The sequence below is a fragment of the Centroberyx affinis genome, unplaced genomic scaffold (genome assembly GCF_046629955.1).
Source record: "Centroberyx affinis isolate AG114_WGS23_722 - 3 ecotype Tasmania unplaced genomic scaffold, CSIRO-AGI_Caff_v1 ptg001245l_1, whole genome shotgun sequence".
NCBI classification, from domain to species: Eukaryota; Metazoa; Chordata; class Actinopteri; order Beryciformes; family Berycidae; genus Centroberyx; species Centroberyx affinis.
In genome coordinates this window covers 211,216-230,452 of record NW_027279756.1, presented here as the reverse complement: position 1 = coordinate 230,452, position 19,237 = coordinate 211,216, and the positions used below count along the sequence as shown (strand labels likewise).

Genomic DNA, 19,237 nt, shown 5'->3' with positions numbered 1-19,237 from the left:
GCTAACGCTAGCCCTCTTGCTAGCGGCATATTTATCCAATGTTACCAAGTCAACAGCCACACATTTAACGAACTACTGGCCACGAAATAAAAAAAAAACTTGGCTGACTAAGTACCTGGCTAGCAACACGTCGGCCAAAACAAAACCCGGCTTAACAGCTCAACGAACCGAAGCATTCGATCGATAACGTTAGCTTGGGAGTTGCTGTTAGCGATTAACCAGCTAACAGTTAGCGAGCTACCGGTAGCAAACGATCTTCTCTGAAATTACTTGAAAGCAACAAAATACCACCTGAGCTAATAAAATCAGTTCTGGTAGCCAGCTAACTCGGAAACATGTCAAGCGTGCTAATTATAAGGCTCAAAAATCTAACATACAAAGAATTCAAGCGTGTTTAGCCATTATGCCACTGCTCTCAGTTGTCCAGACCTCACAGATTTACCATGCTGTCCTGACCTGACTGTTGACTAATTTAGCTCGGGGATGCATACAGGCCGCACAAGAAGCCCGCACTCTCCACCCTGCATCCTCGCTCACAATTCAACCGATACCGTAAACGTAGCTCGGTGGCCGGCGACAATAGGTTGAGTGTGTGTCAAATACTTGTATTCAGATACTTTGGCAAGGTTTTGATTCTTACCCCGGCCTTTCAGCTAGACAGTCGTAGCACGCGCTGGCTAGCTAGCAAGCTAGCTAGTTGAGTAGCAAGCAGAAACGCATAATAACTCGCTGAATCATTCTCAGACGGGTCTAACGTGACACTGCGAGTTGGTGTTTTCAGTTTTCGTTAGGGCAATAGTGAGTAGCTACCGGCTCGGGACAGAAGTGTGTTCATCTGTCTGTTAGATCATGTTCATTTTTCGGAGAGTATGCGCGCGTGTATCCGTAGCATGTAGGCACTAGCTGTTGGCACAGTCATCATGACTCTGGGTAGTGTGCAAAAGTGAATAACGTTACGGCAGGGAATGAGTAGCCACTGTTTATCGATGCAGTGCAGAATATAGGACATTTGGTTTACTGTAGGAATGCAACTCACCTCAACATTTTGTGCAATCCTCAATATTTAACAATCAACACGACCCTTAAGTGGACACTCTCCACAGTAAATGTAGGGAAACACTGTAATAGTAACCAATTTAGATGGTCTATATTATCTATATTATTCTCATCAATATCCATCAGGTGCATAGCTGTCACCCTCACCATGGGGAAGCCATTTTAGTTATGTGCATCACAACTTTGGAGGTATGCAGTCTGATGGTCAACAACAGTGAATATAAAATACTTGATATACATAATGCATTAATTATTCTACTTGTCACTATGGCTGCAATATTAATATCTACAAAACACTAAAACCCACATTATTAGAGCATATTCAGTTAACTGGGCTCACATTTGGTTACGGCTGAAACTATTAATATTAAGCATAGAGGTGTTAAACGCCCCAATTTTTGTTGTGCTGATAAGTCAAGATCACTATAGTAATGGCATGGATCAACAATTACAATTAAAATAGCCACTTGCATATCTCCATAAGATAAGATAAGATATCACTTCAGTTAGTTCAGTAGATGTAAAGCCTTGCGCAGATGATAGACATTCAAATGGTACTTAACTTTTAAATCGATTTATAGTTAACATATTAGACTTATGTGTGCAGAATGTCATGCTCATGCTTCGTTCTCCTACCGGCAACTTGTAAAATCTACATAAAACATATATACACTAAGAGCAATATCTGACACTGACAAGTTTCAAGTTTTTTGTGTTTGTGTTGAAATTTTCAAGATGTAGGTTTGCCTATTTTAATTCTAGATAAACAGTTGGAGAGAGCCAAAGTGCTGGCAGTGAACAGAATACCAAGAACCCTCCAACTTGGTGTTGCAGTGCAACACATTCCTCTGCTTCAATGCTGCAAAGCCATACCTGTCTATTTAGATAGATGTCTATTTCTGAAAATAAGGGAGATTTTCCAGCACAATAATTCCTGCCTCCCCAAAACACATGCACACCTATATTAGCCTACTGGGCACTAAAGCCTTTTATCTTTTTTTGTGTGTTTTAGGCCCCTTTTGGTTTCTCTGGTTTATAGTTTGTAATATACTTGGTTTACAACTTGTTTTGCATCATATGACATATTCATCATCATCCTGCTCTTTAAGGCTTGTCTGCCTAAAATGATTGTGGAGATAGACCATTATTTATTCAGCAGTATTCTCTACATATGTTGGTAGCCCATTTTGCCTCTAAAATTTATAATAATAATAAACTTGAACTAATAAAATGTAAGTCTTTTGCTCCTGTCAGCAAACCCCACAGTGCAAAATACAACCAGTGTGTCCTGTTTCTGAAGACCTGATGTTAACATTTGTACACATTTGTAAGAAAATATTTAACAAAATGATTGAGCCAGTTAGGATCATTAGCTATTACAGTTGTAAAAATTTGGAACTGAATGACTGTGACTCTACTTTACTGTGTTTAATTATAAAATGTGTCTTGCAGTGTAACTTCTTTGGTTCACTAAAGCTGTAAAACTGTATTGACACTTTGGTATACTGAAAGCTCAGTTCTGTGAAGCAGCTGCCTCAATCATAACAACCCAAGGGAGTGGGCAACAACATCAAATCTGCCATCTTTACACATGTGATGTGATGGATGCACATGGATCTATGGATCCCTCTTCACTGCTGACACAGAAAGCAAAAGTATTGGGCAATCTTAAGAAGCAATTCAATCCATTACTTTTATGAAGCAATATGGAGTAGTTCATTTATTTTGGGTCACTGGACAAAATAAATCAGATATAATATTTTTCTCTATTAGGCCTGGTTCAGACAGGGCGCGAAACGGACGTGTAGTAAGATTTACATGCGTGAGTCGCAGCTGGGCTGTTCAGACCAGAAGTGTATTTCCACGCGCACAGAGAAATACCCTGTGAAAATTGGCTGTACTTGCATTGTGCTCCAACAGCCGAAGCAACAACATCCAATCCTTACTTATTTTAATGTTGTCTTTGTAGAAACAACGATGATGGTCATATAGCTCCCTGTATTTTTCCACTACGGTGTCAGTCTGTGTAGAAAGTGAAGATGGACGATATGTCCATCTTCACTTTCTACACAGACTGACACATCAAAGCAATCACGTTTTATTCAGGATTATTTTTCAGCCAGGGTTGTGACTTGTCAAATATTTACAAAACATTTGATCTTATTTATTTTAGTGATAATTCAATAGCATATTCATTTCGCATGTGATGTCTCAAAAGCACATGATGTTCATCATCCCACAATGACTCTTGCTTTTAAAATGTACATCAGTGCACACCATAAAGACACTGGTAGGTTGATCATTGAATATATATGTGCTTCTGTGGTGAAATTATCCAAATCTGACCATCTACAGTGTATTTTCAGTGTGTATCTCTGTGAAAGCATCACGCAGGGTAAATAGACTAGACACCGAAACTATTGCTGTAGATCTGTGAGCCGAGTACGCAGCTGATTCCGCATCTCTCTGACAACATTTTTATGTGGGGAAAAAAAAAAGATAGAAATTCAAGTACCTTTCTTTCTGACATTTAAATGTGCCTCATTGCTTTGAATTTCATTACTGGGTGAATTTTATGATACCCTATTGTAGGATGGTATCGGCTATGGTATCAGATATTGGTGGCAGATCGGCGCATCCCTTCTAGTCCACTGCATTTAACCAAAATAGTTTTAGTTAATGTAGTAATTAGGTTAGCAGTACATACCAGAAACTGCTTTGGTTCAATAGCTCCATCATTCTCCTCCTTGGCTAGCTTTGCAGTCTCTTAACTATCTGAAAGCATTTAAAAAAAAATATATATAAATAAATAAATCAACAAAATCAGCTATGACAAAATAAGATTTACACAGCTATACCATTGGTGAAACACATCAAAACTGGAATGTTGACATGTGCAATAAAATACCCATCAAATCTGTTATGCTGGTGTCATAATTTGGTTTCTTGATTTCCTTTGCCTGAATATATCCAAGGACCCAGCACAATATTTACATTTTTAAATCAACATTTCTCATCGGATGTGCAGTACCTTCATTGAAGAGTCAATTCTTACAAGAGAGTCATTTCTTCCATATGTTTAAAAAGATCTGGTCCTGAGTAGGGATGGGAAGATATAAGATTTTATCTTTTATCGCGATAAAAACACGCAAAATAATTTTATCTTGGTGAATTTTCATTATCGAGATAATCGTGAATATCCTCACATGAGCGTGAATATCCTCACGAGTGACTTGAAAAAGCTGTCTAGCTCACTAACGTACAGTCCTATTGATTTCCTGACTTATTTTCAATTGCCATTTGCCACAAGGGGGAGCCCGCATCTTTCCAGTCAATCGTCACCATGGCTGAAGGCTCGGCTTGCCCTGCCCATTGTATCCCCCCACAAAAAAAGTTAAATCGGATGTGTGGAAATACTATGGATTCAAAACTAAGGAACAACAGAGAGATGAGGTGCCCACCTGCAGAACCTGCCGGAGGAAGGTGTCTGCCCCGGGGACCAACACCTCCAATTTACAAACCCATCTCCGTAACTAACAGCTCACATAACTAGGCTAATTGAACCATGTAAATGCTTGGATATCAGGTTGATAGGTAGATTCTTTTTGTTAATGGATTTTTTTCTCTCGTTGTGATTACCTGCTGGGTGTTGGCGAGAGTCTGAATCTGTCCTTGTTTGTTTTTCACTAAAAAGGATGTTCACAAAAAAAAAGATATGTGTCCTATAATGCAATAAAAATATTTGTTTCTTAACAAAATGTAAGACAAAGTGATTCCAGTATGTTTTAGTGCCATTTTAAGAGTTTTAAGCATATTTTGATGATTATCGGGATAATATCGTGAATCGCAATTATTTTGGCCAGGATATTCGTGACATGAAATTTTCATATCGTCCCATGCCTAGTCCTGAGGCATAATGCAAACAGTGAATCTCATCACCATCTATACACCGGTAGAAAATCTAAGGCCAAATGTTTACAGCAACAGTGATCAACCCGATTATATTGACAAATACTGTGATCATGCTTATCAATATCTATGATGTGGGGAACAAAATGACATTATAACTGCACCTTTCATGCCTTAAGATCAATTAGATCGAGGTAATAAACATTTAACTTTTTCCTTTGACCCTTATAAAATCAGTGGAGCTTTAAGTTCTCACAGTAGCAGCTAGAAAGTGTGTGAATAAACACTTTAAATTTTTCTGTGGTCCTAATTCACACATTCACATAATAGACCTGTGCTTGGGGTTGTTGCTGCGAATTTACTGTTCTTGCAGGAGTCAGATGGATAGGGAGAGACACTGTACAATAGACCCGCAATAGTCATTTGTGTAGCTGGAAGACCAGGTGCTGCAACAGCATTGGCACTTATGCACTCATCATAATAGATTGTGATGATTCTTGAAATTATTTTATCAACTGCTCATATTACGTGAGGTGCAACCAAAACCCCAAGGTGAAGTTTACACAGTATTATACTTCTTTGATATATTCCCAAATGACACAAGACGATGCATTTTTCTCATCCAAAATGTTTCAGCGTTGGCACTTGGATGGATTTGCATCTCTGTCATCTGTGGGTCTATCCATTCTTACCAGAGGCGTGGACTGGAAACACCAGCTCATCACTCCCTCTCTACATTCTCTGATCTGAAGTTCAAGCTACTTGTCTGCCAACTAGCCTGCTCAACCCAGTCTTACTTTCTGTTATGCCCATGCATGCCTTTGTCATGTGAAACAGTTGACAAATGACTGCGTACTAAATAGCTGCAACTGGTTATAACACGCATTGTAAATACACAACGAATGTAAATAGGAGTGTTTCATTTGATACAGCAGGAATTCTAAAATTAAATTAGGCATTCTTAATATCATTGAATTATATGGCAGTTAAATTGTTTAAATTAAAATCAAGATATAGATGATAACAAACAATTAACTTTGCTGCCCCAAGACAAAGATTAAAAGCCATCCAATTTGGTGGTAAATGCTGAGACATATTCAGACAAAGATAACAAGCCCTAAAACCAATAATACAGACAAACATTTTATTTTACAGATCAATTATCAGCTTGTTTGTGCTTCAAAACTGGCCTTTACTTCTCCAGTTGATGCAAATCATGGACAGTATACTAGCTAATGACTAGAACGAATAAACAAAAACAAGTTGTTTCAGCCATTGTTACATTTGAGTAAATTAAGAGGGCAAGCAACAGAAGGTCCTCCTGTTTTCGTGTCATCACAGTGGTCATGATGAGAGTAGGGTCTGCAGGGACCAGAGATATTGTACACACTGGCTTGCCACTGAACAAAAACTGCTATTGACTAGTACTACAGCTTGATTTGATCGAGTGCAGTTTAACTACAAGAGATCTGAATGCCTCACAGAAAGGAAGTCGATCTTCTTTCAGTAAAAAAAGTGAACTTACATAGTAGTTTGAAGTATATTTGATGGCGTTAAACTGTCAATGTCAAAGCTATTTTACTGAACAGACCTCTCAATGGATAGGGAATTACCACCCAAGCAGAAACGCACAACTAGCTAGTAATGAGGAAATGTTAAGACCATCTGCATCAGAAAATACAGTAATGCCGTGGGTGACACCTTAATTTGTCAGCTACAGTTACCACCTAGTTTTTCACACTCAACTTAGTTAACGTTTGCTGACGTTTCCGTGTCAAATCAGTTCATAATGCCCGCTAACATTGTTGCAGTTGCTACCTAGCTAAGTCAATGTAGCGCTAACGTTAGCAAAGTTAGAAGCTAACGTTAGGTGACGTTAGCTAACAAGCAGTTATGGCTAACGTTAGTTACTTGTGCTCCAATTTAACGTTAGCGTTAACGGCTAGCAGGTTTCAGAAAGTCAAATCAGCAATCTGACAAGCATTGTAACTCTCACCAGTCATTTGTCTCGTCATTCGACAGAACATTCCGGCAGCTATTTAGCGAACATACTAATTTGACTTGTAGTCGTACAGACAGAGGCACACATACCCACAGTGAACATGAGTGTGCGTATGTGTGTGTGGCGTGTATGTTTGTGGGTTTCGCGCGAGCTAACCAGCTAGCAGTGAGAACACAGCACAATGCTCTTTCTATCGGTGGGATCATGGCTAAATTAAAAATGGCGGTTTACACAGCGGAAGGTCCGGACTTTACCCTCAAAAAGACACTCGTTTTATGGTCTTGATTCCCAATTTCGGATGCAAATCACCAATGGCGGTTGTTGAAGACGACAAATGTATACTACTCATCAGCTAATAACCAAGTCCATGCTCTAGAATGTATCTTTCTGCTTACCTCGGATGCGTGTTACATTCACTTCTCCATCTTGCACTAGCGAGTAGGGCAGTTTGGATCTCGCGAGAATAATTGCTGCTGCGTTACTCTGGGCACTCCCTTGTAATTGGAAAAAACAAAACAAAACTACTAGTGTTTCTAGTCCTGGGGAGGGTATGTCTAATAAATATATTAATCGTTATTCTCTACCTCCATGATCATTGATGAATAGATGTGCACACGAAAGCACACAGCACAATTCTTCAGGCTTTGAAAAATATACTTTAATTCAGCTTAATATGAAAGTGTATTCAAATTTACTGAAAATTAGGGGATAAAGATCCGACATTTTAATAACAAATGCATTTTGATCCCAATTTGAATGGGAAAGGTTGCAGTTAAAATAACTTCAGCTATGGAAATAATGCTTAGATAAGAACTTAATACTACAATAATTAGTACAACAAAGGGGAAAAAACCCTGAGAAAAACGGTGGTCCACACTAATCATTGGAAAAAAAAATATCTAGAGTGGTTTGTTATAGACCCCTAAATTGCATCTACCACAGCATCAAATAGTAATTTGATGGGAAGAAATCAGATTGGTATACAGTCTAGATGTGTTTAATACAACACAATATTCCTTGTTTTATCTGTATGATGACAGTACTGTTCCAATACACTTGGTCAAAATAGTAATACCATGCCAGTGAATCCATGGAAAACTGAGGGCTCCTGCAGATTAAAGCTCAGTAAAAAGAAAGCCATCCATTTTATACAATATTGGCCCTCAAATCACTCTTTCGGTGATTTGGTATGGGGCACTCAAATAAATTCACTGGAAAAAAAGAAACTTTGCCCAAGGTATATTTTATCTGTTCCAGGTCGTATTTAAACACATCATGTTTAACACATACAATACACTGACACAAGAGTGAATATCAACAATAATTAATATATAACTAAATGGATGAAATCAAACAAGGGCAGTTTTTTTCCAGCACAACACCTCCATTATTACACTGACAACACAACATGACAAACTAAGCATGACATAATTACTGCGTACAAATATAAAAAAACATGAACTATTTCATATATTTTCCAAATACAGCAATGCATCATGTACATGTTAAGAAAGATCTCAAACAAAGTTTTTTGAACTATAAAAGAAATTAAATTACAACATATATTTACATATCACTCCATATCCTGCACCTTCAATGTTTTGACATAGTTAAATCTACACTTCTGCCCACATTTTGTTGCTAGAACATTCCTTGAAAAGAAAGCACGTCTCTAGATCTGGCCCAAGAATGCTGCTAAGACTTGGGGCACAAATTATAGTAAACTGCGGGAGGCTAGTCTCTTCATTTCTTTACTGCTTTTCCCGTGTAGCTATATAAATTACAAATATTTACAATGACTTAACTGAAACAGTAAAAAATTCTAACAAAGCAATAGAGATAAAATTTGTATACAAGTCTTAAGTGGCTGATGATCTAAATTAGAATGGGGGAGAAAAGCAAGCTTCCAAAAGGTGAGGTGGTAAAAACATACTTTAAAAAAAAAAAAAAGCAACTAAATGAGGTGGCAAAATGCTGCCATGTTAAATAAATATGATCTGAATAAATAAAATAGCATGACATTAATCTTTTGGCATCATTTTAGCACTTTCTATTCAAGTGTGACTCTATATGAAGAAAATTGTGAGGGTTTGCAAACATCGGGGACAAATACTTCAAAATGAGTTGATACATGTGGCGTACTGGGCACTAACCGTGTGCATACACAAGATTTTAGCAAAACTGTTTAATCTGTGTAAAGATTGGTGTTGCTTTGAACTCATAATCCCCCTAAATAACCTATTTACTGAGGTAAAAAGACAACTAAATACAACTACGGGGAATACATATTCAATCAACAGGAAACCCTGTGCAATTGAAACAAACGCATTACATTATACCTGACTAGAAAATGTGTTCTTTCCCTTTAAAAAATAATGGACAGTACAACCTCTTTGCGTAAATACAGACACTAAAATAGCCTAAATAAAAGGAGATATTAGAGTTCATCACTTTATCACACTAGCTAGTTAAATGTAATGTCCACCTGTTATTTTGAAAAACGTTTCAGCATTTGTTGTTACCAATGCCAATTGGACATGACTATCAATTATCGAGAGTTACTTACCACATGTTAGGTTTTAGCAAATCAGTTTAATTTGCTGTAGATAACTTGATGAATGTGCTTCTGAAAATAGGTACATGTAGATATGACTAAGTAGAAGCACAATGTCAAAGTAGATTGGTAATTATTAGCTGGGCAGGGGAAATGATATGGGACAAGATATGGGAAGATGCGATAACAGGTGAAACAATAGTAAATAGCTTTAGCTAGAGTACAAAATATAAATCACTATCTGTTGAAGCAGTCACTTCCTTCAAGCCTCCTATAATAAAAGCCTTTTTCTTCGTTCCCACTTAAAATCTTCAGCCACGTTTCCAACATCTCTCACAAAAGAAGCTTGCCGTTGCGGTGGATTTTCAGAATTTTTCCAAGTCTCTGTTTTGCAGTTGCAAGTCCTTTCTTTGGACGTTTACCTGATAAATTAAAGTGAAAGGGAAAGGAGAAATAAATAAGAACATGTCCCGTCACAGAGTTTAGCAATCATGGGCTATGAATTGGTAAAGTATATGTTTACCTTGACCGCCTCCTGTGGCGCCTTGGCTGGCTAGCCCTGCAGGAGAAGCACCGGAGGGGGAATAAGTGCTGCTGTTCTGGGGAGAGAGGGAAGGTCGCCTCGAAGTGAGGAATACACCAGGGGCCATGGCCCCGCTGCCTCTAGGGCCTCCAGGGCCAAAGGGTCCCGGTCCTGCTGTGTATTCATGGTCTAATAAACTGGCAGAGTAGTACTCCATCCTCCTGTCTGGGCTGAAGTCTGCTGCAGACTCTGCTGCAGGTGGTGGAGAGGGTGGGGCTGGCTCGGTCTGAACAGGGGGAGGAGGGGCTACAGGAGCAGGGGGACGCTGCTTTTTGGTGTACTTCCTTTTAGCCGGTTTCTGCTGCTCCTGATTCATAACCAACAGAAGAAATGAGTCAAAATCTTTAGGTAAAAGCAGCTTCTGCTCACCTAATATTATGCATTGAGCACATGGTTCCATTTCTAAACCTAAACTTTTCCCTTGTCTCCTACTCACTTGTTGTGCCAGCTTGGCAGCAGCTGCTGCAAGTCCAGTTTCCACAGACGCTACTCTAGCCCCTTCCCTGGCTGGCCGATCCTGTTTAGGAAGGGTGGGCATCACCCGGGCTACAAACGCAAAGACATTGTTAGGGGATCAACTACCAGAACATTCAAATGTAAATCTGATAGTCTTTTTGGTTTAACTCAGCCAGGTACCTTTGGGGCTCCAAGGTGTGTCATCCCAGTTTTTCTTCCGCTTCATCTTGGCCTTGTTGGCATGGTCCTCCTCATCAGACTCCAAGGACGGGTAAACTGAAATACAAATTTGATTAAGCAAACATTCGCTTGATCAATGACAATTTGTAAACCTTAGTGCTGTGACCGGCATTTAGATGTACCTCTGAGAGGTGTTTTTGATCAGCAGCAGGTGTGAGTGAATGTGTGTGTTGCTCACCATAGTCTGAATCTTTAAAACAGGTGCCAAGAGTCTCTTGCTCATCTGGACTCTCCTCGTCGCTAAGGTGACGGGCCGGCCGTTTGATTGGCCGCTTCCCAGGCCGCTGCTGGATAGCAGGCTTCTTCTCAGTACTTCCTGTCTTTTTGACCCCTCCAGTCACCCACACAGCCCTTCCTCCCTTCTCCTTGACCACCCCCAGTCCTTCAGTCAGTCCTCCAGAGATAGACAGGGGAGATGAGGAGGAGGAAGAGGAGGACGAGGAAGGTGGGTTAGCCATGGAGAGCATGCCTTGGATGGCATCACGAGTACTGGGAGAGGCTGGGGCTTCCTCACTGTGTGAGAGAGGAAATTGAGAAATCACTCATCACCTCAAAAAAAAGCCCCCAAACAGTGCAGAGCCAATGCAAATATGTGAGCTATGCAAGTTTCTAAGGTTATTGGATTCTTGTCACAATACAGTTTGACATTCCTCTTTCTCACTTGTCTTTTCAACTGTTGCCCTAATCATTGGAATTCACAGGTCAAGAGGTGTATTTAAAATACGTAAAGCCCAATATACATATATTAATATTTCATCACCAATTGTCTCTGATTTTGAAGATCAATGGCCATTATTGAGACCTAACCTGAGTGCCGCAGAGTCCAAGCCTGCCACTTGCTTGCTGGCCTTCAGCAAGTCCAGAATACCACCGGCACCACCCTTCACTCCATGGGCGGCCAGTGCCTCTTCATCTGTGGTGTAATCCTCCTGAAGCCACATGGACAAACATACATACTATTGTCAATGTTGTAACACTGCTGTAATAACAAAAACAACGGTGGACAACTCATGATGGCAGCCAAGTTTACGACACAGTAAACTACAAGTGCTTTTTTAAGGTGCTTGGGGGATTATGTATTAGTGAGTGAGTGAGTGAAACTATATTGTCTCTAAAAACTCCACTTGTTAACAGCAAAGTGCTGTGGTAGCAGTGTTGTACAAACAAAATATTTTATTCATGCTTTCACTTACCCACTACAGTTAGAAAATAACCTTCTAACATACTGCCTGGTGTACAAACGCATATTGTGTAAGCTCTTGAGGCTCTGCGCTGCCTAAAGAGCGGCATGCTGTTCCCTAACTCCCGAGCACCAAATAACAGGAGAGAGGGCATTTCCGTTAGGAAATTTTCCAAACTTAAAATTTCCATTTTATATAATCTCTGGGGGTGCACCAATCGATTGGCCACCAATCTTAGTCGGGCAAAAAATGTTCTAAATAGGTCATCATCGCTTCAACCACCAAAAAAAAAAAAAAGCAAATTTATGGCAATCAGCATAATTCAAAATTGTCATGTCATTCAAAATATCTGATAGGTTTTTTAAATATTAATAAACATTAACAGTTAATTTCCAATGTGGTGTTTTGAATTTTGCAGGCTATGATCCTAGATTACAATTAGTTTAAGGACAGAAGACAGAGCCCCTGCTGTTGCAATGAAAAACTTTTCAAGCTCTACCAGCAGCAATAGGCGAGTAAGTACATCAGTTGTCAAGCACGCACTAACATGTAATTACTGTTTGGATAAAACCTATGATTTATTTACATCATTTCAATTGGCAATTGGATCAGTTACCAACCGATCACACTGTTAAATTATACTAATCTCACCTCAATATCAAAGTCCACCTCTCCTGGTTCCCTGATGCGATTGGGGTCAGAGCAGGGCTTGGCTCTGGGAAGCTTCCTAGGAAGACCTGAAGGCACATTTTTGGCAGTTAGTTAGGTTACAGTATCACAGTGGCTTCTGCAGAGACCATACTACTAAACTACATCAGATGTTTACCCCACAGCCACAAATATTCAAAAGAAGCCATTATTGCTCTCCTATAGATTTAGCTGACGGGGGAAAAAATGGGATCCTGAATACATTCCAGTATTCACAATTCTGTTGTGTAAAGTCTATTTCTCACCACTTAGTTTCTTCTTCTTGCCGGATCCTGCAGGTTTGCGTCTTGGAGGGGGGGTCTCGTCAATCTGCAGCTCATCCTCAGACTCCAAATCAGAGAGACTGGATCCCTCCATGGCCAGATGTTTGTAGTTTCCAGCACTTCCTGCTCCATTACTACTACCTGAACGACCCTCCTTCTTTCTAAAACCAGAGTAAAAAGGCAGATATGAACCAATACTTTGGTAACATCACAAAAGAAAAATAGAAAGACATTTGCCAATTCCAGCTGCAAATCAAAGCTTACCCTTGAATTTTTCCATTGGTCAGCACCAGTTTCAGCTTGCTTTTATTTAGCTTCCCTTCAAACTCCTCCAACGGCAGCTCTAACTGGAAAGAGAGGGAGAAAAGAATTGTAAGCAAGCATTAGAATGAAAAACTCAAAAACAATACATTTCTGGACAAGCATTCCTATTGTCTTCTTTAACATCTGCAGACCTCCTACCTTGTTCTTGTTTTTGGACTTCCCAGGTTGGAATTTCTTCAGTGTGTGTTTGGTGTGGATCTCGAGGAGGTCAAGTTCTCCAGCCTCTGCCTTTAGTAGACCCTTCTGATTCTTCTTCTTGGGTCCTGGCGGCCCAACACCCCCTATGCCCTCCTTGGGTTTGGGACCTCTCTTTTTCCCAGGGGGACGCCCTGAATTCTGCGCAGTGGTTAGGGGAGCTTTAGAGAGTGGGGAGCCCGGGAATTGAGGTCCAGTGCGGCCAATATTTTGCTGGAAGATGTCCTATAGAAAGACAGAGCACTGTTAGTTTGTAATACAAAAAAGCAATGCTTAACACACTTAAATGAAAAAAGCACAGCTAATATTCAGGGATGTAACAAACTTTCCATTCAAAACAGTAAAGACACTGCATGGAGTTTGAGTGCTTCCCACGGCTTACCTCGACCAGACGGATCTCCTTGGCCAGGTCCTTCACTAGCTGCTGAGTCTTGATGGTTTCTGGAATCTCCACTTCATGCTCAGCTAAAGCCTGAGTGTGAAGAAATTGCATCTATCATATCTGACAAAATATTACAGTTCTGCAACATTACAATTCAGACAAAATATTCCGGTGTACAAAATAAACACAGGATATAATGATGCATTTTCGTGTTGATTGTTGTCTAATGAAGGCCTCCTTGGCCATTCACTAGATAAATAACCATTACTTTCAATGGAGAGTGTGGCATCCATCCATTTTGTACTTGACTATTTTTGGTGATTGCAACTCTGCTCCTGTTATTGGAAATTGATTTTTCTCAGATGCAGGACCAAAAATATTACAGCATGCCAGTGGCAAAATTGGTTTTGGAGCGAGGAAGGGATGGAGTAAAGGAAGGAAAGAAGGACATACAACACAGTGAAGAGACGAAAAAAAGGAGACAAAAAGATGGAAGGAAATAAATTAATCACTGATTCACCCCAATGGGTTATTGTCTGACCTCTTTTCGGGTCCAGCCTCGGAAGGCATTGTTCAGGGCTTTAGCTCCGTGAACCAGGTAAGTGGCAGGATGTCTGCGGTTTTCTCTCAAACCTGCAAGATAGAAAAGTGCAGGATTGGTAACATTACAATGACAAAAGGCAGAGGCAAAAACAGACAGACATAAGGCAATTCATATCACCAACATTTAAAATTCCCTTACCTCTGAATGTATCGAGAAGGTGCTTTCCAACATACCAGCAAACTGTCTCAAAGTTGGGGAATCTGAACAGGTCGGCTGTACTTAACCTCTTCTCTATTTCATATGCCCTGAAGGAAATGATAATACAGCACAGAGCAAGTCAGAGATCAGTGGTTATCGCCACCAACTGGAAGACAATCTCTGTCGAGATATGGTCAAAGATAAGCTCCTAAATAATGAGAGTAAGAGTGATATGAAAAGCCTGAGGCAACTAACCGCAGCTGCATGTCAATGTTGAGACTGTGTAAGAAGTTCCCTCCAAAAGCCAGGCAGTCCACTGGAGTCAGCACAGCATGAATCCACCCTGGAAGACATACACATGGAAATAATGTAAACAATATTTGACTATGACTTGTATGACTACAGCTATGTGCTAACACCACTTCTGCCCCCAACTACCAAACTAAACAACACATTACAGCTTACCTGTTGGGATGAACAAGGTGTTTCCCTGTTTGACAGAGCATTTGTAACACATATCAACTTGGTCTCCAAAAAACATCTCATTCTGGTTGGACGAGGAGCTCCAGCGCTCAAACAGAGTCAGGTTGGCTGGGGTGGGAGAAATCAGGTAGAAGATCTTCTCGCCCTGAAGAGAGACACACACAAATGAAGGATCTTGAAACGATGGCAATTTATAAAAATGGTCAAACGTGTATTCATATGATTAACTTTTCACACTCAGTATGATCTATGAATCTATGCAAGAGCTCAAATTTTACAGGTTTTCCGTTTTGCTGTCAGTGTAACACTACATCTGAAACTCTCCAATAAGTCACCAAAAGTATTTTTCCTCTCACCCTCAGGACATGGTACCATACTGAGGTGCCTCCAAAGTCAATGTGGAAGTCTGTGTAGCTATCTTTCACTCCCATCAGGCAGTACTTCTGCACGTTGGGCCGTTCAAACACAGACTCCTCAGGCCAGAGGTTTTCCACCCATGACAGTTTCCTCACTATCTTTGGAGTTTCCACCAGGTTTGAGAGCCTAAAACAGTCAACCATTCAGTTTTCACTTCACCAGTCAACCATTCAGTTCACTTAGATCATGAATTTATAATTTTTCCACACCAGGTTTTTGATTACTTGAATATGCTAGACTGATATTGAACTCTAGTAACAAGACAATGCATCAATACAGTAAATACACTAAATTGAATGATCTTTCTGTGTACCTGGTCTCAGAGAACTCCAGGCTGATTACATTGAGCACTCGGTCTCTGTTGGGGCTGTTGTAGTACTCCACAAAGTCTCCCAATCGCATCTTCAGGTCACATTGGCGAGATACGTCAATCACATCAATTTCTTTGTCCGCACCTACAATTAGCACAGAATGAAATTTGTCTGAGAAATGCTTCCATGATACAAATACAGTGTCTGACAAAAAAAATTACATGTACACAAAAAACATAGCATAGCATACATAGCACCTGGATTTCCCCAAGGGGATCAATAAAGTGCCATCTTATCTTATCTTGACAAATTTTAACATCCTGAATAGTGAATACACATTAGCCGTAATACAAATGTAACAGATCAATGCCTGGGATACTAGCCCTAAAACTGGCAAAAGTTTACCGATGTGGTGCTCTACGTCGCTGACGCCGAATGACGACGGGGGCAGGTTCATGCCTAGGCCGTCCCGCCGCAGCACCATGACAGGAACACTGAACGAACGCTCCTCGAGAAACTCCACTGTCAGCTGGGCCCCCGACGGCTTCAGCAGCACTTCATCCGCACTGTCACAGAAACACACACAGACACGCACACAAGGTTTGACTGATCACAGAAACACTTTTCGACTTCTTAAAATAGAAGCTTTACAGTAATGTGCATGAAGCCTGGGCTCCCCTACAAAGCCAAAGAGCAATAACTGCCTAAGCAGTGAAACAAAGAAAAATTACTTCAGCCTTTATCTTCTGTCCTGAAAAAATTATTGGTGGTATGGAAGTGGACTGTATATCATTTAATGGCATTCATGGCATTAATTTTTCTTGATATAGACTCTAAACCCTACTCATGACCCAAACAAAAGGACAATCCAGGCACTCCAAATATAAAAATATAACCACGAGGAAGAAAATATTTAAAAACTACTACTCATGACCTTTGAACTTTAAAACATTTAAAGTAGTGACTGCTGTTTGCCTTTGTAGGGCAGTGGAGTAGAGACTTACCTTGGGAAGGTGCGGCTCCGTAGCTCCCTAACAAACTGTGGGCTGCCTGTTTTGACAGGCCGGCTAGGATCTCTTCCTGGAGCAGGACCTCCATCTGTCTGCTTATTCCCCCCACGCCGCTTACGCACTGAGAAAGGGAGAGAAGGCAAAAATCAACAACTGCAGAACTGTGTGAAAGAAAGACCAAGAGGTGATCCAAACACTGTGGCAACCAGCATTTATGCAACTAAACTCTTAGAGGATTTGGTTGGTGCTACACGTAAAACGTGTAGGAAATATCAAATTCAGGAAGGCATGAAGGTAAACCCAAAGAATAGTAACTTACTGACAGACGGCCCATGGGTGACCTGACAGTTGGGGCAGTGATACAGGTCAATTTCTGCTGCTTTGTCCTCCTCCACTCCAACACAACTACATACAAAACATTGTTAACAGGGATGGGACGATATATCAAAATCCAATATATCGCAATACAAAAACGTGACAATACCTATTGTGGGCAGAAAAATAAATTGTGATATATCCTGATATATTTTATTCTGCTGTAGTAATCATAAATGAGAAGGCTTGTCTGTCAAAATTTCACAAGCTCTCCATCACAATTATATTATTTACACTTTGTAATGACATTTTTAAATCGCTTTATACATTCTAGCAAGCCAATGCCATTGCTAGAAGGATTAGTGAGTCAGGATTAAACTCTGCAGTCAGACTTTGTTGTCATTGAACTTTTCTTCATTATATTGTATCGTGACCGTATCGAATCATGAACCCCATATTGTGAGATTATCATATTGTGAGATAAGCATATCATCCCATCTCTAATTGTTAATATATATCAGATAACAGTGTGCAGACAAGATTCATGTTGAATTAGCTCTGTGTTTTGGTGATGTTTGTGACCACGTCGGACATTGACGTTACACGTACTGTGTCACAAACCTAAACATTAAACATTGATGGGTTGAGTCCTTTGCAATTTATAACCACAGGAACCTTGTAACAAACACACCAAATGTGACCAGATCATGAATCACGCAATACATAATTTGGATCATATTACATGCAGTAAGCAATTTATGTTCAATAGTGTAAATTTTGAAAATGACTCACCTTCCATGGAACCAGTCTTGACAAATGTCACACTCAATCATGAAGCGTGTCACATCGTATGGTAGACGGCACAAGCAGTACACTGGTACTGATGCCATGCTCAGTGTGTGTATGGGAACTAGCTTCCCAGTGTCCGAGATATCAATTCACTTAGAGAAGTCAGAATCAAATTCAGAAGGGAGGGACAATTTCATTAACTAAAACAGCCTGAATAAAGATGTATATTAAGAGTAATGTTACTGATGCACTGAGCTGTCAGTCTGACACTTCACTGCCAGATGCCTGTTCCTGACACACATGGCAAACAGCATTCACCAGGAAACCTGTTGAAATATAGGAGCAAGACAAAACGTAAATGATAGTTATAACACATGATAAATACCCCCGTTTCTACTTGTCACCTTATTATCAAATAACGTGAGCAATAAGAGAAACTTTACTCACATAGAACATGAGTAAAACTTGCTTCTGCCATACTCCTGTTAACTAAAGCTCATTTAACTCTAGCTGAATAGGCTAACCTTTGGAGAACTTCATGTCAACATAACTTTTAACAATTTAGCAATTTCCCATTCGTTAAATGTAAGCTAGAGAGATAACATCTATTGTGGTTAACAAATCATATTTTTCACATAGCATTTTTAATAAAATGTTTGTATTCTGTTATCTATTCCCAACGTTAGCCAATTAGCTAGCTAGTCGTAGCTCGCTGTTTGTAAACACTCTATCCCCTGGGCCTGGATGTTGTTGCTATAAGCGCTAACGTGTTTTAGCAAGCAAGCTAGCTATGTTAGCCAGTTATGTTGCCAAAATAACGTTTAATAACAGGTTATTTATACAACATAAAACCTTAGATACTGTTAAAATTGCTTTAAAACTTATGGAAAACATCACCTGCATCTGCAATTGTTAACTAAAATACAGAAGCATCGTTTTAACAAGCTCACTAGCTAAATCTGTTGTTAGCAACTTACCGAGATCTGGCTGCGGCTGGGCCAAGCACTCAAAAGCTGTTGAAATCCCTACTAAAGCTCGGGGGTAGCTGCGGCCTTATTATGCAGCGTAAATTACTAACAAACAGCTTTACCACATTTTTGTTTAACGACTCAATAATGTCCAAATATATTGGTCATGCCCAGAACTTGACACTGGACGGGAAAAAAATAACCAAAAGCACCTAAATGAGCACAATAACTACAAATAACTGAGTACGTAAATGCATCAACGCCATTTCAAAGGCAGCAGCGCCAGACGGTTGTTCGTCACTGTCCGCTGTTGAGGGAACAATAAAGTTGTGGCTACTGATATGTGGAG

General features: G+C 40.0%; 2 protein-coding genes across 3 annotated transcripts in view; both read right to left on the bottom strand.

The window, feature by feature from the left end:
- The window catches only part of huwe1 (HECT, UBA and WWE domain containing E3 ubiquitin protein ligase 1), a 42,798-nt gene extending 35,391 nt beyond the window's left edge, over positions 1-7,407 (bottom strand). For both annotated transcript variants that reach the window (XM_071524894.1, XM_071524893.1), the window contains exons 1-2: positions 7,363-7,407; positions 3,764-3,831 (exon numbers count right to left, since the gene is read on the bottom strand). The gene's annotated coding sequence lies outside the window, so the exon portion shown is untranslated. The remainder of the gene's footprint in view (positions 1-3,763; positions 3,832-7,362) is intronic.
- Positions 7,408-7,677: 270 nt separating this feature from the next.
- On the bottom strand, positions 7,678-19,146 carry phf8 (PHD finger protein 8). The gene is made up of 22 exons (XM_071524857.1): positions 18,898-19,146; positions 17,924-18,246; positions 17,136-17,221; positions 16,811-16,937; positions 16,212-16,372; positions 15,809-15,950; positions 15,435-15,621; positions 15,061-15,223; positions 14,851-14,938; positions 14,596-14,702; positions 14,395-14,486; positions 13,854-13,943; positions 13,415-13,696; positions 13,217-13,299; positions 12,935-13,113; positions 12,633-12,718; positions 11,608-11,729; positions 10,979-11,313; positions 10,741-10,836; positions 10,541-10,650; positions 10,045-10,411; positions 7,678-9,943 (listed from the first exon to the last, which is right to left on the bottom strand). The coding sequence occupies exons 2-22, from the start codon at positions 18,019-18,021 to the stop codon at positions 9,855-9,857; spliced, it is 3,090 nt and encodes a 1,029-aa protein (XP_071380958.1). The 5' UTR covers positions 18,022-18,246; positions 18,898-19,146; the 3' UTR covers positions 7,678-9,854.
- Between the last annotated feature and the right edge of the window lie 91 nt (positions 19,147-19,237).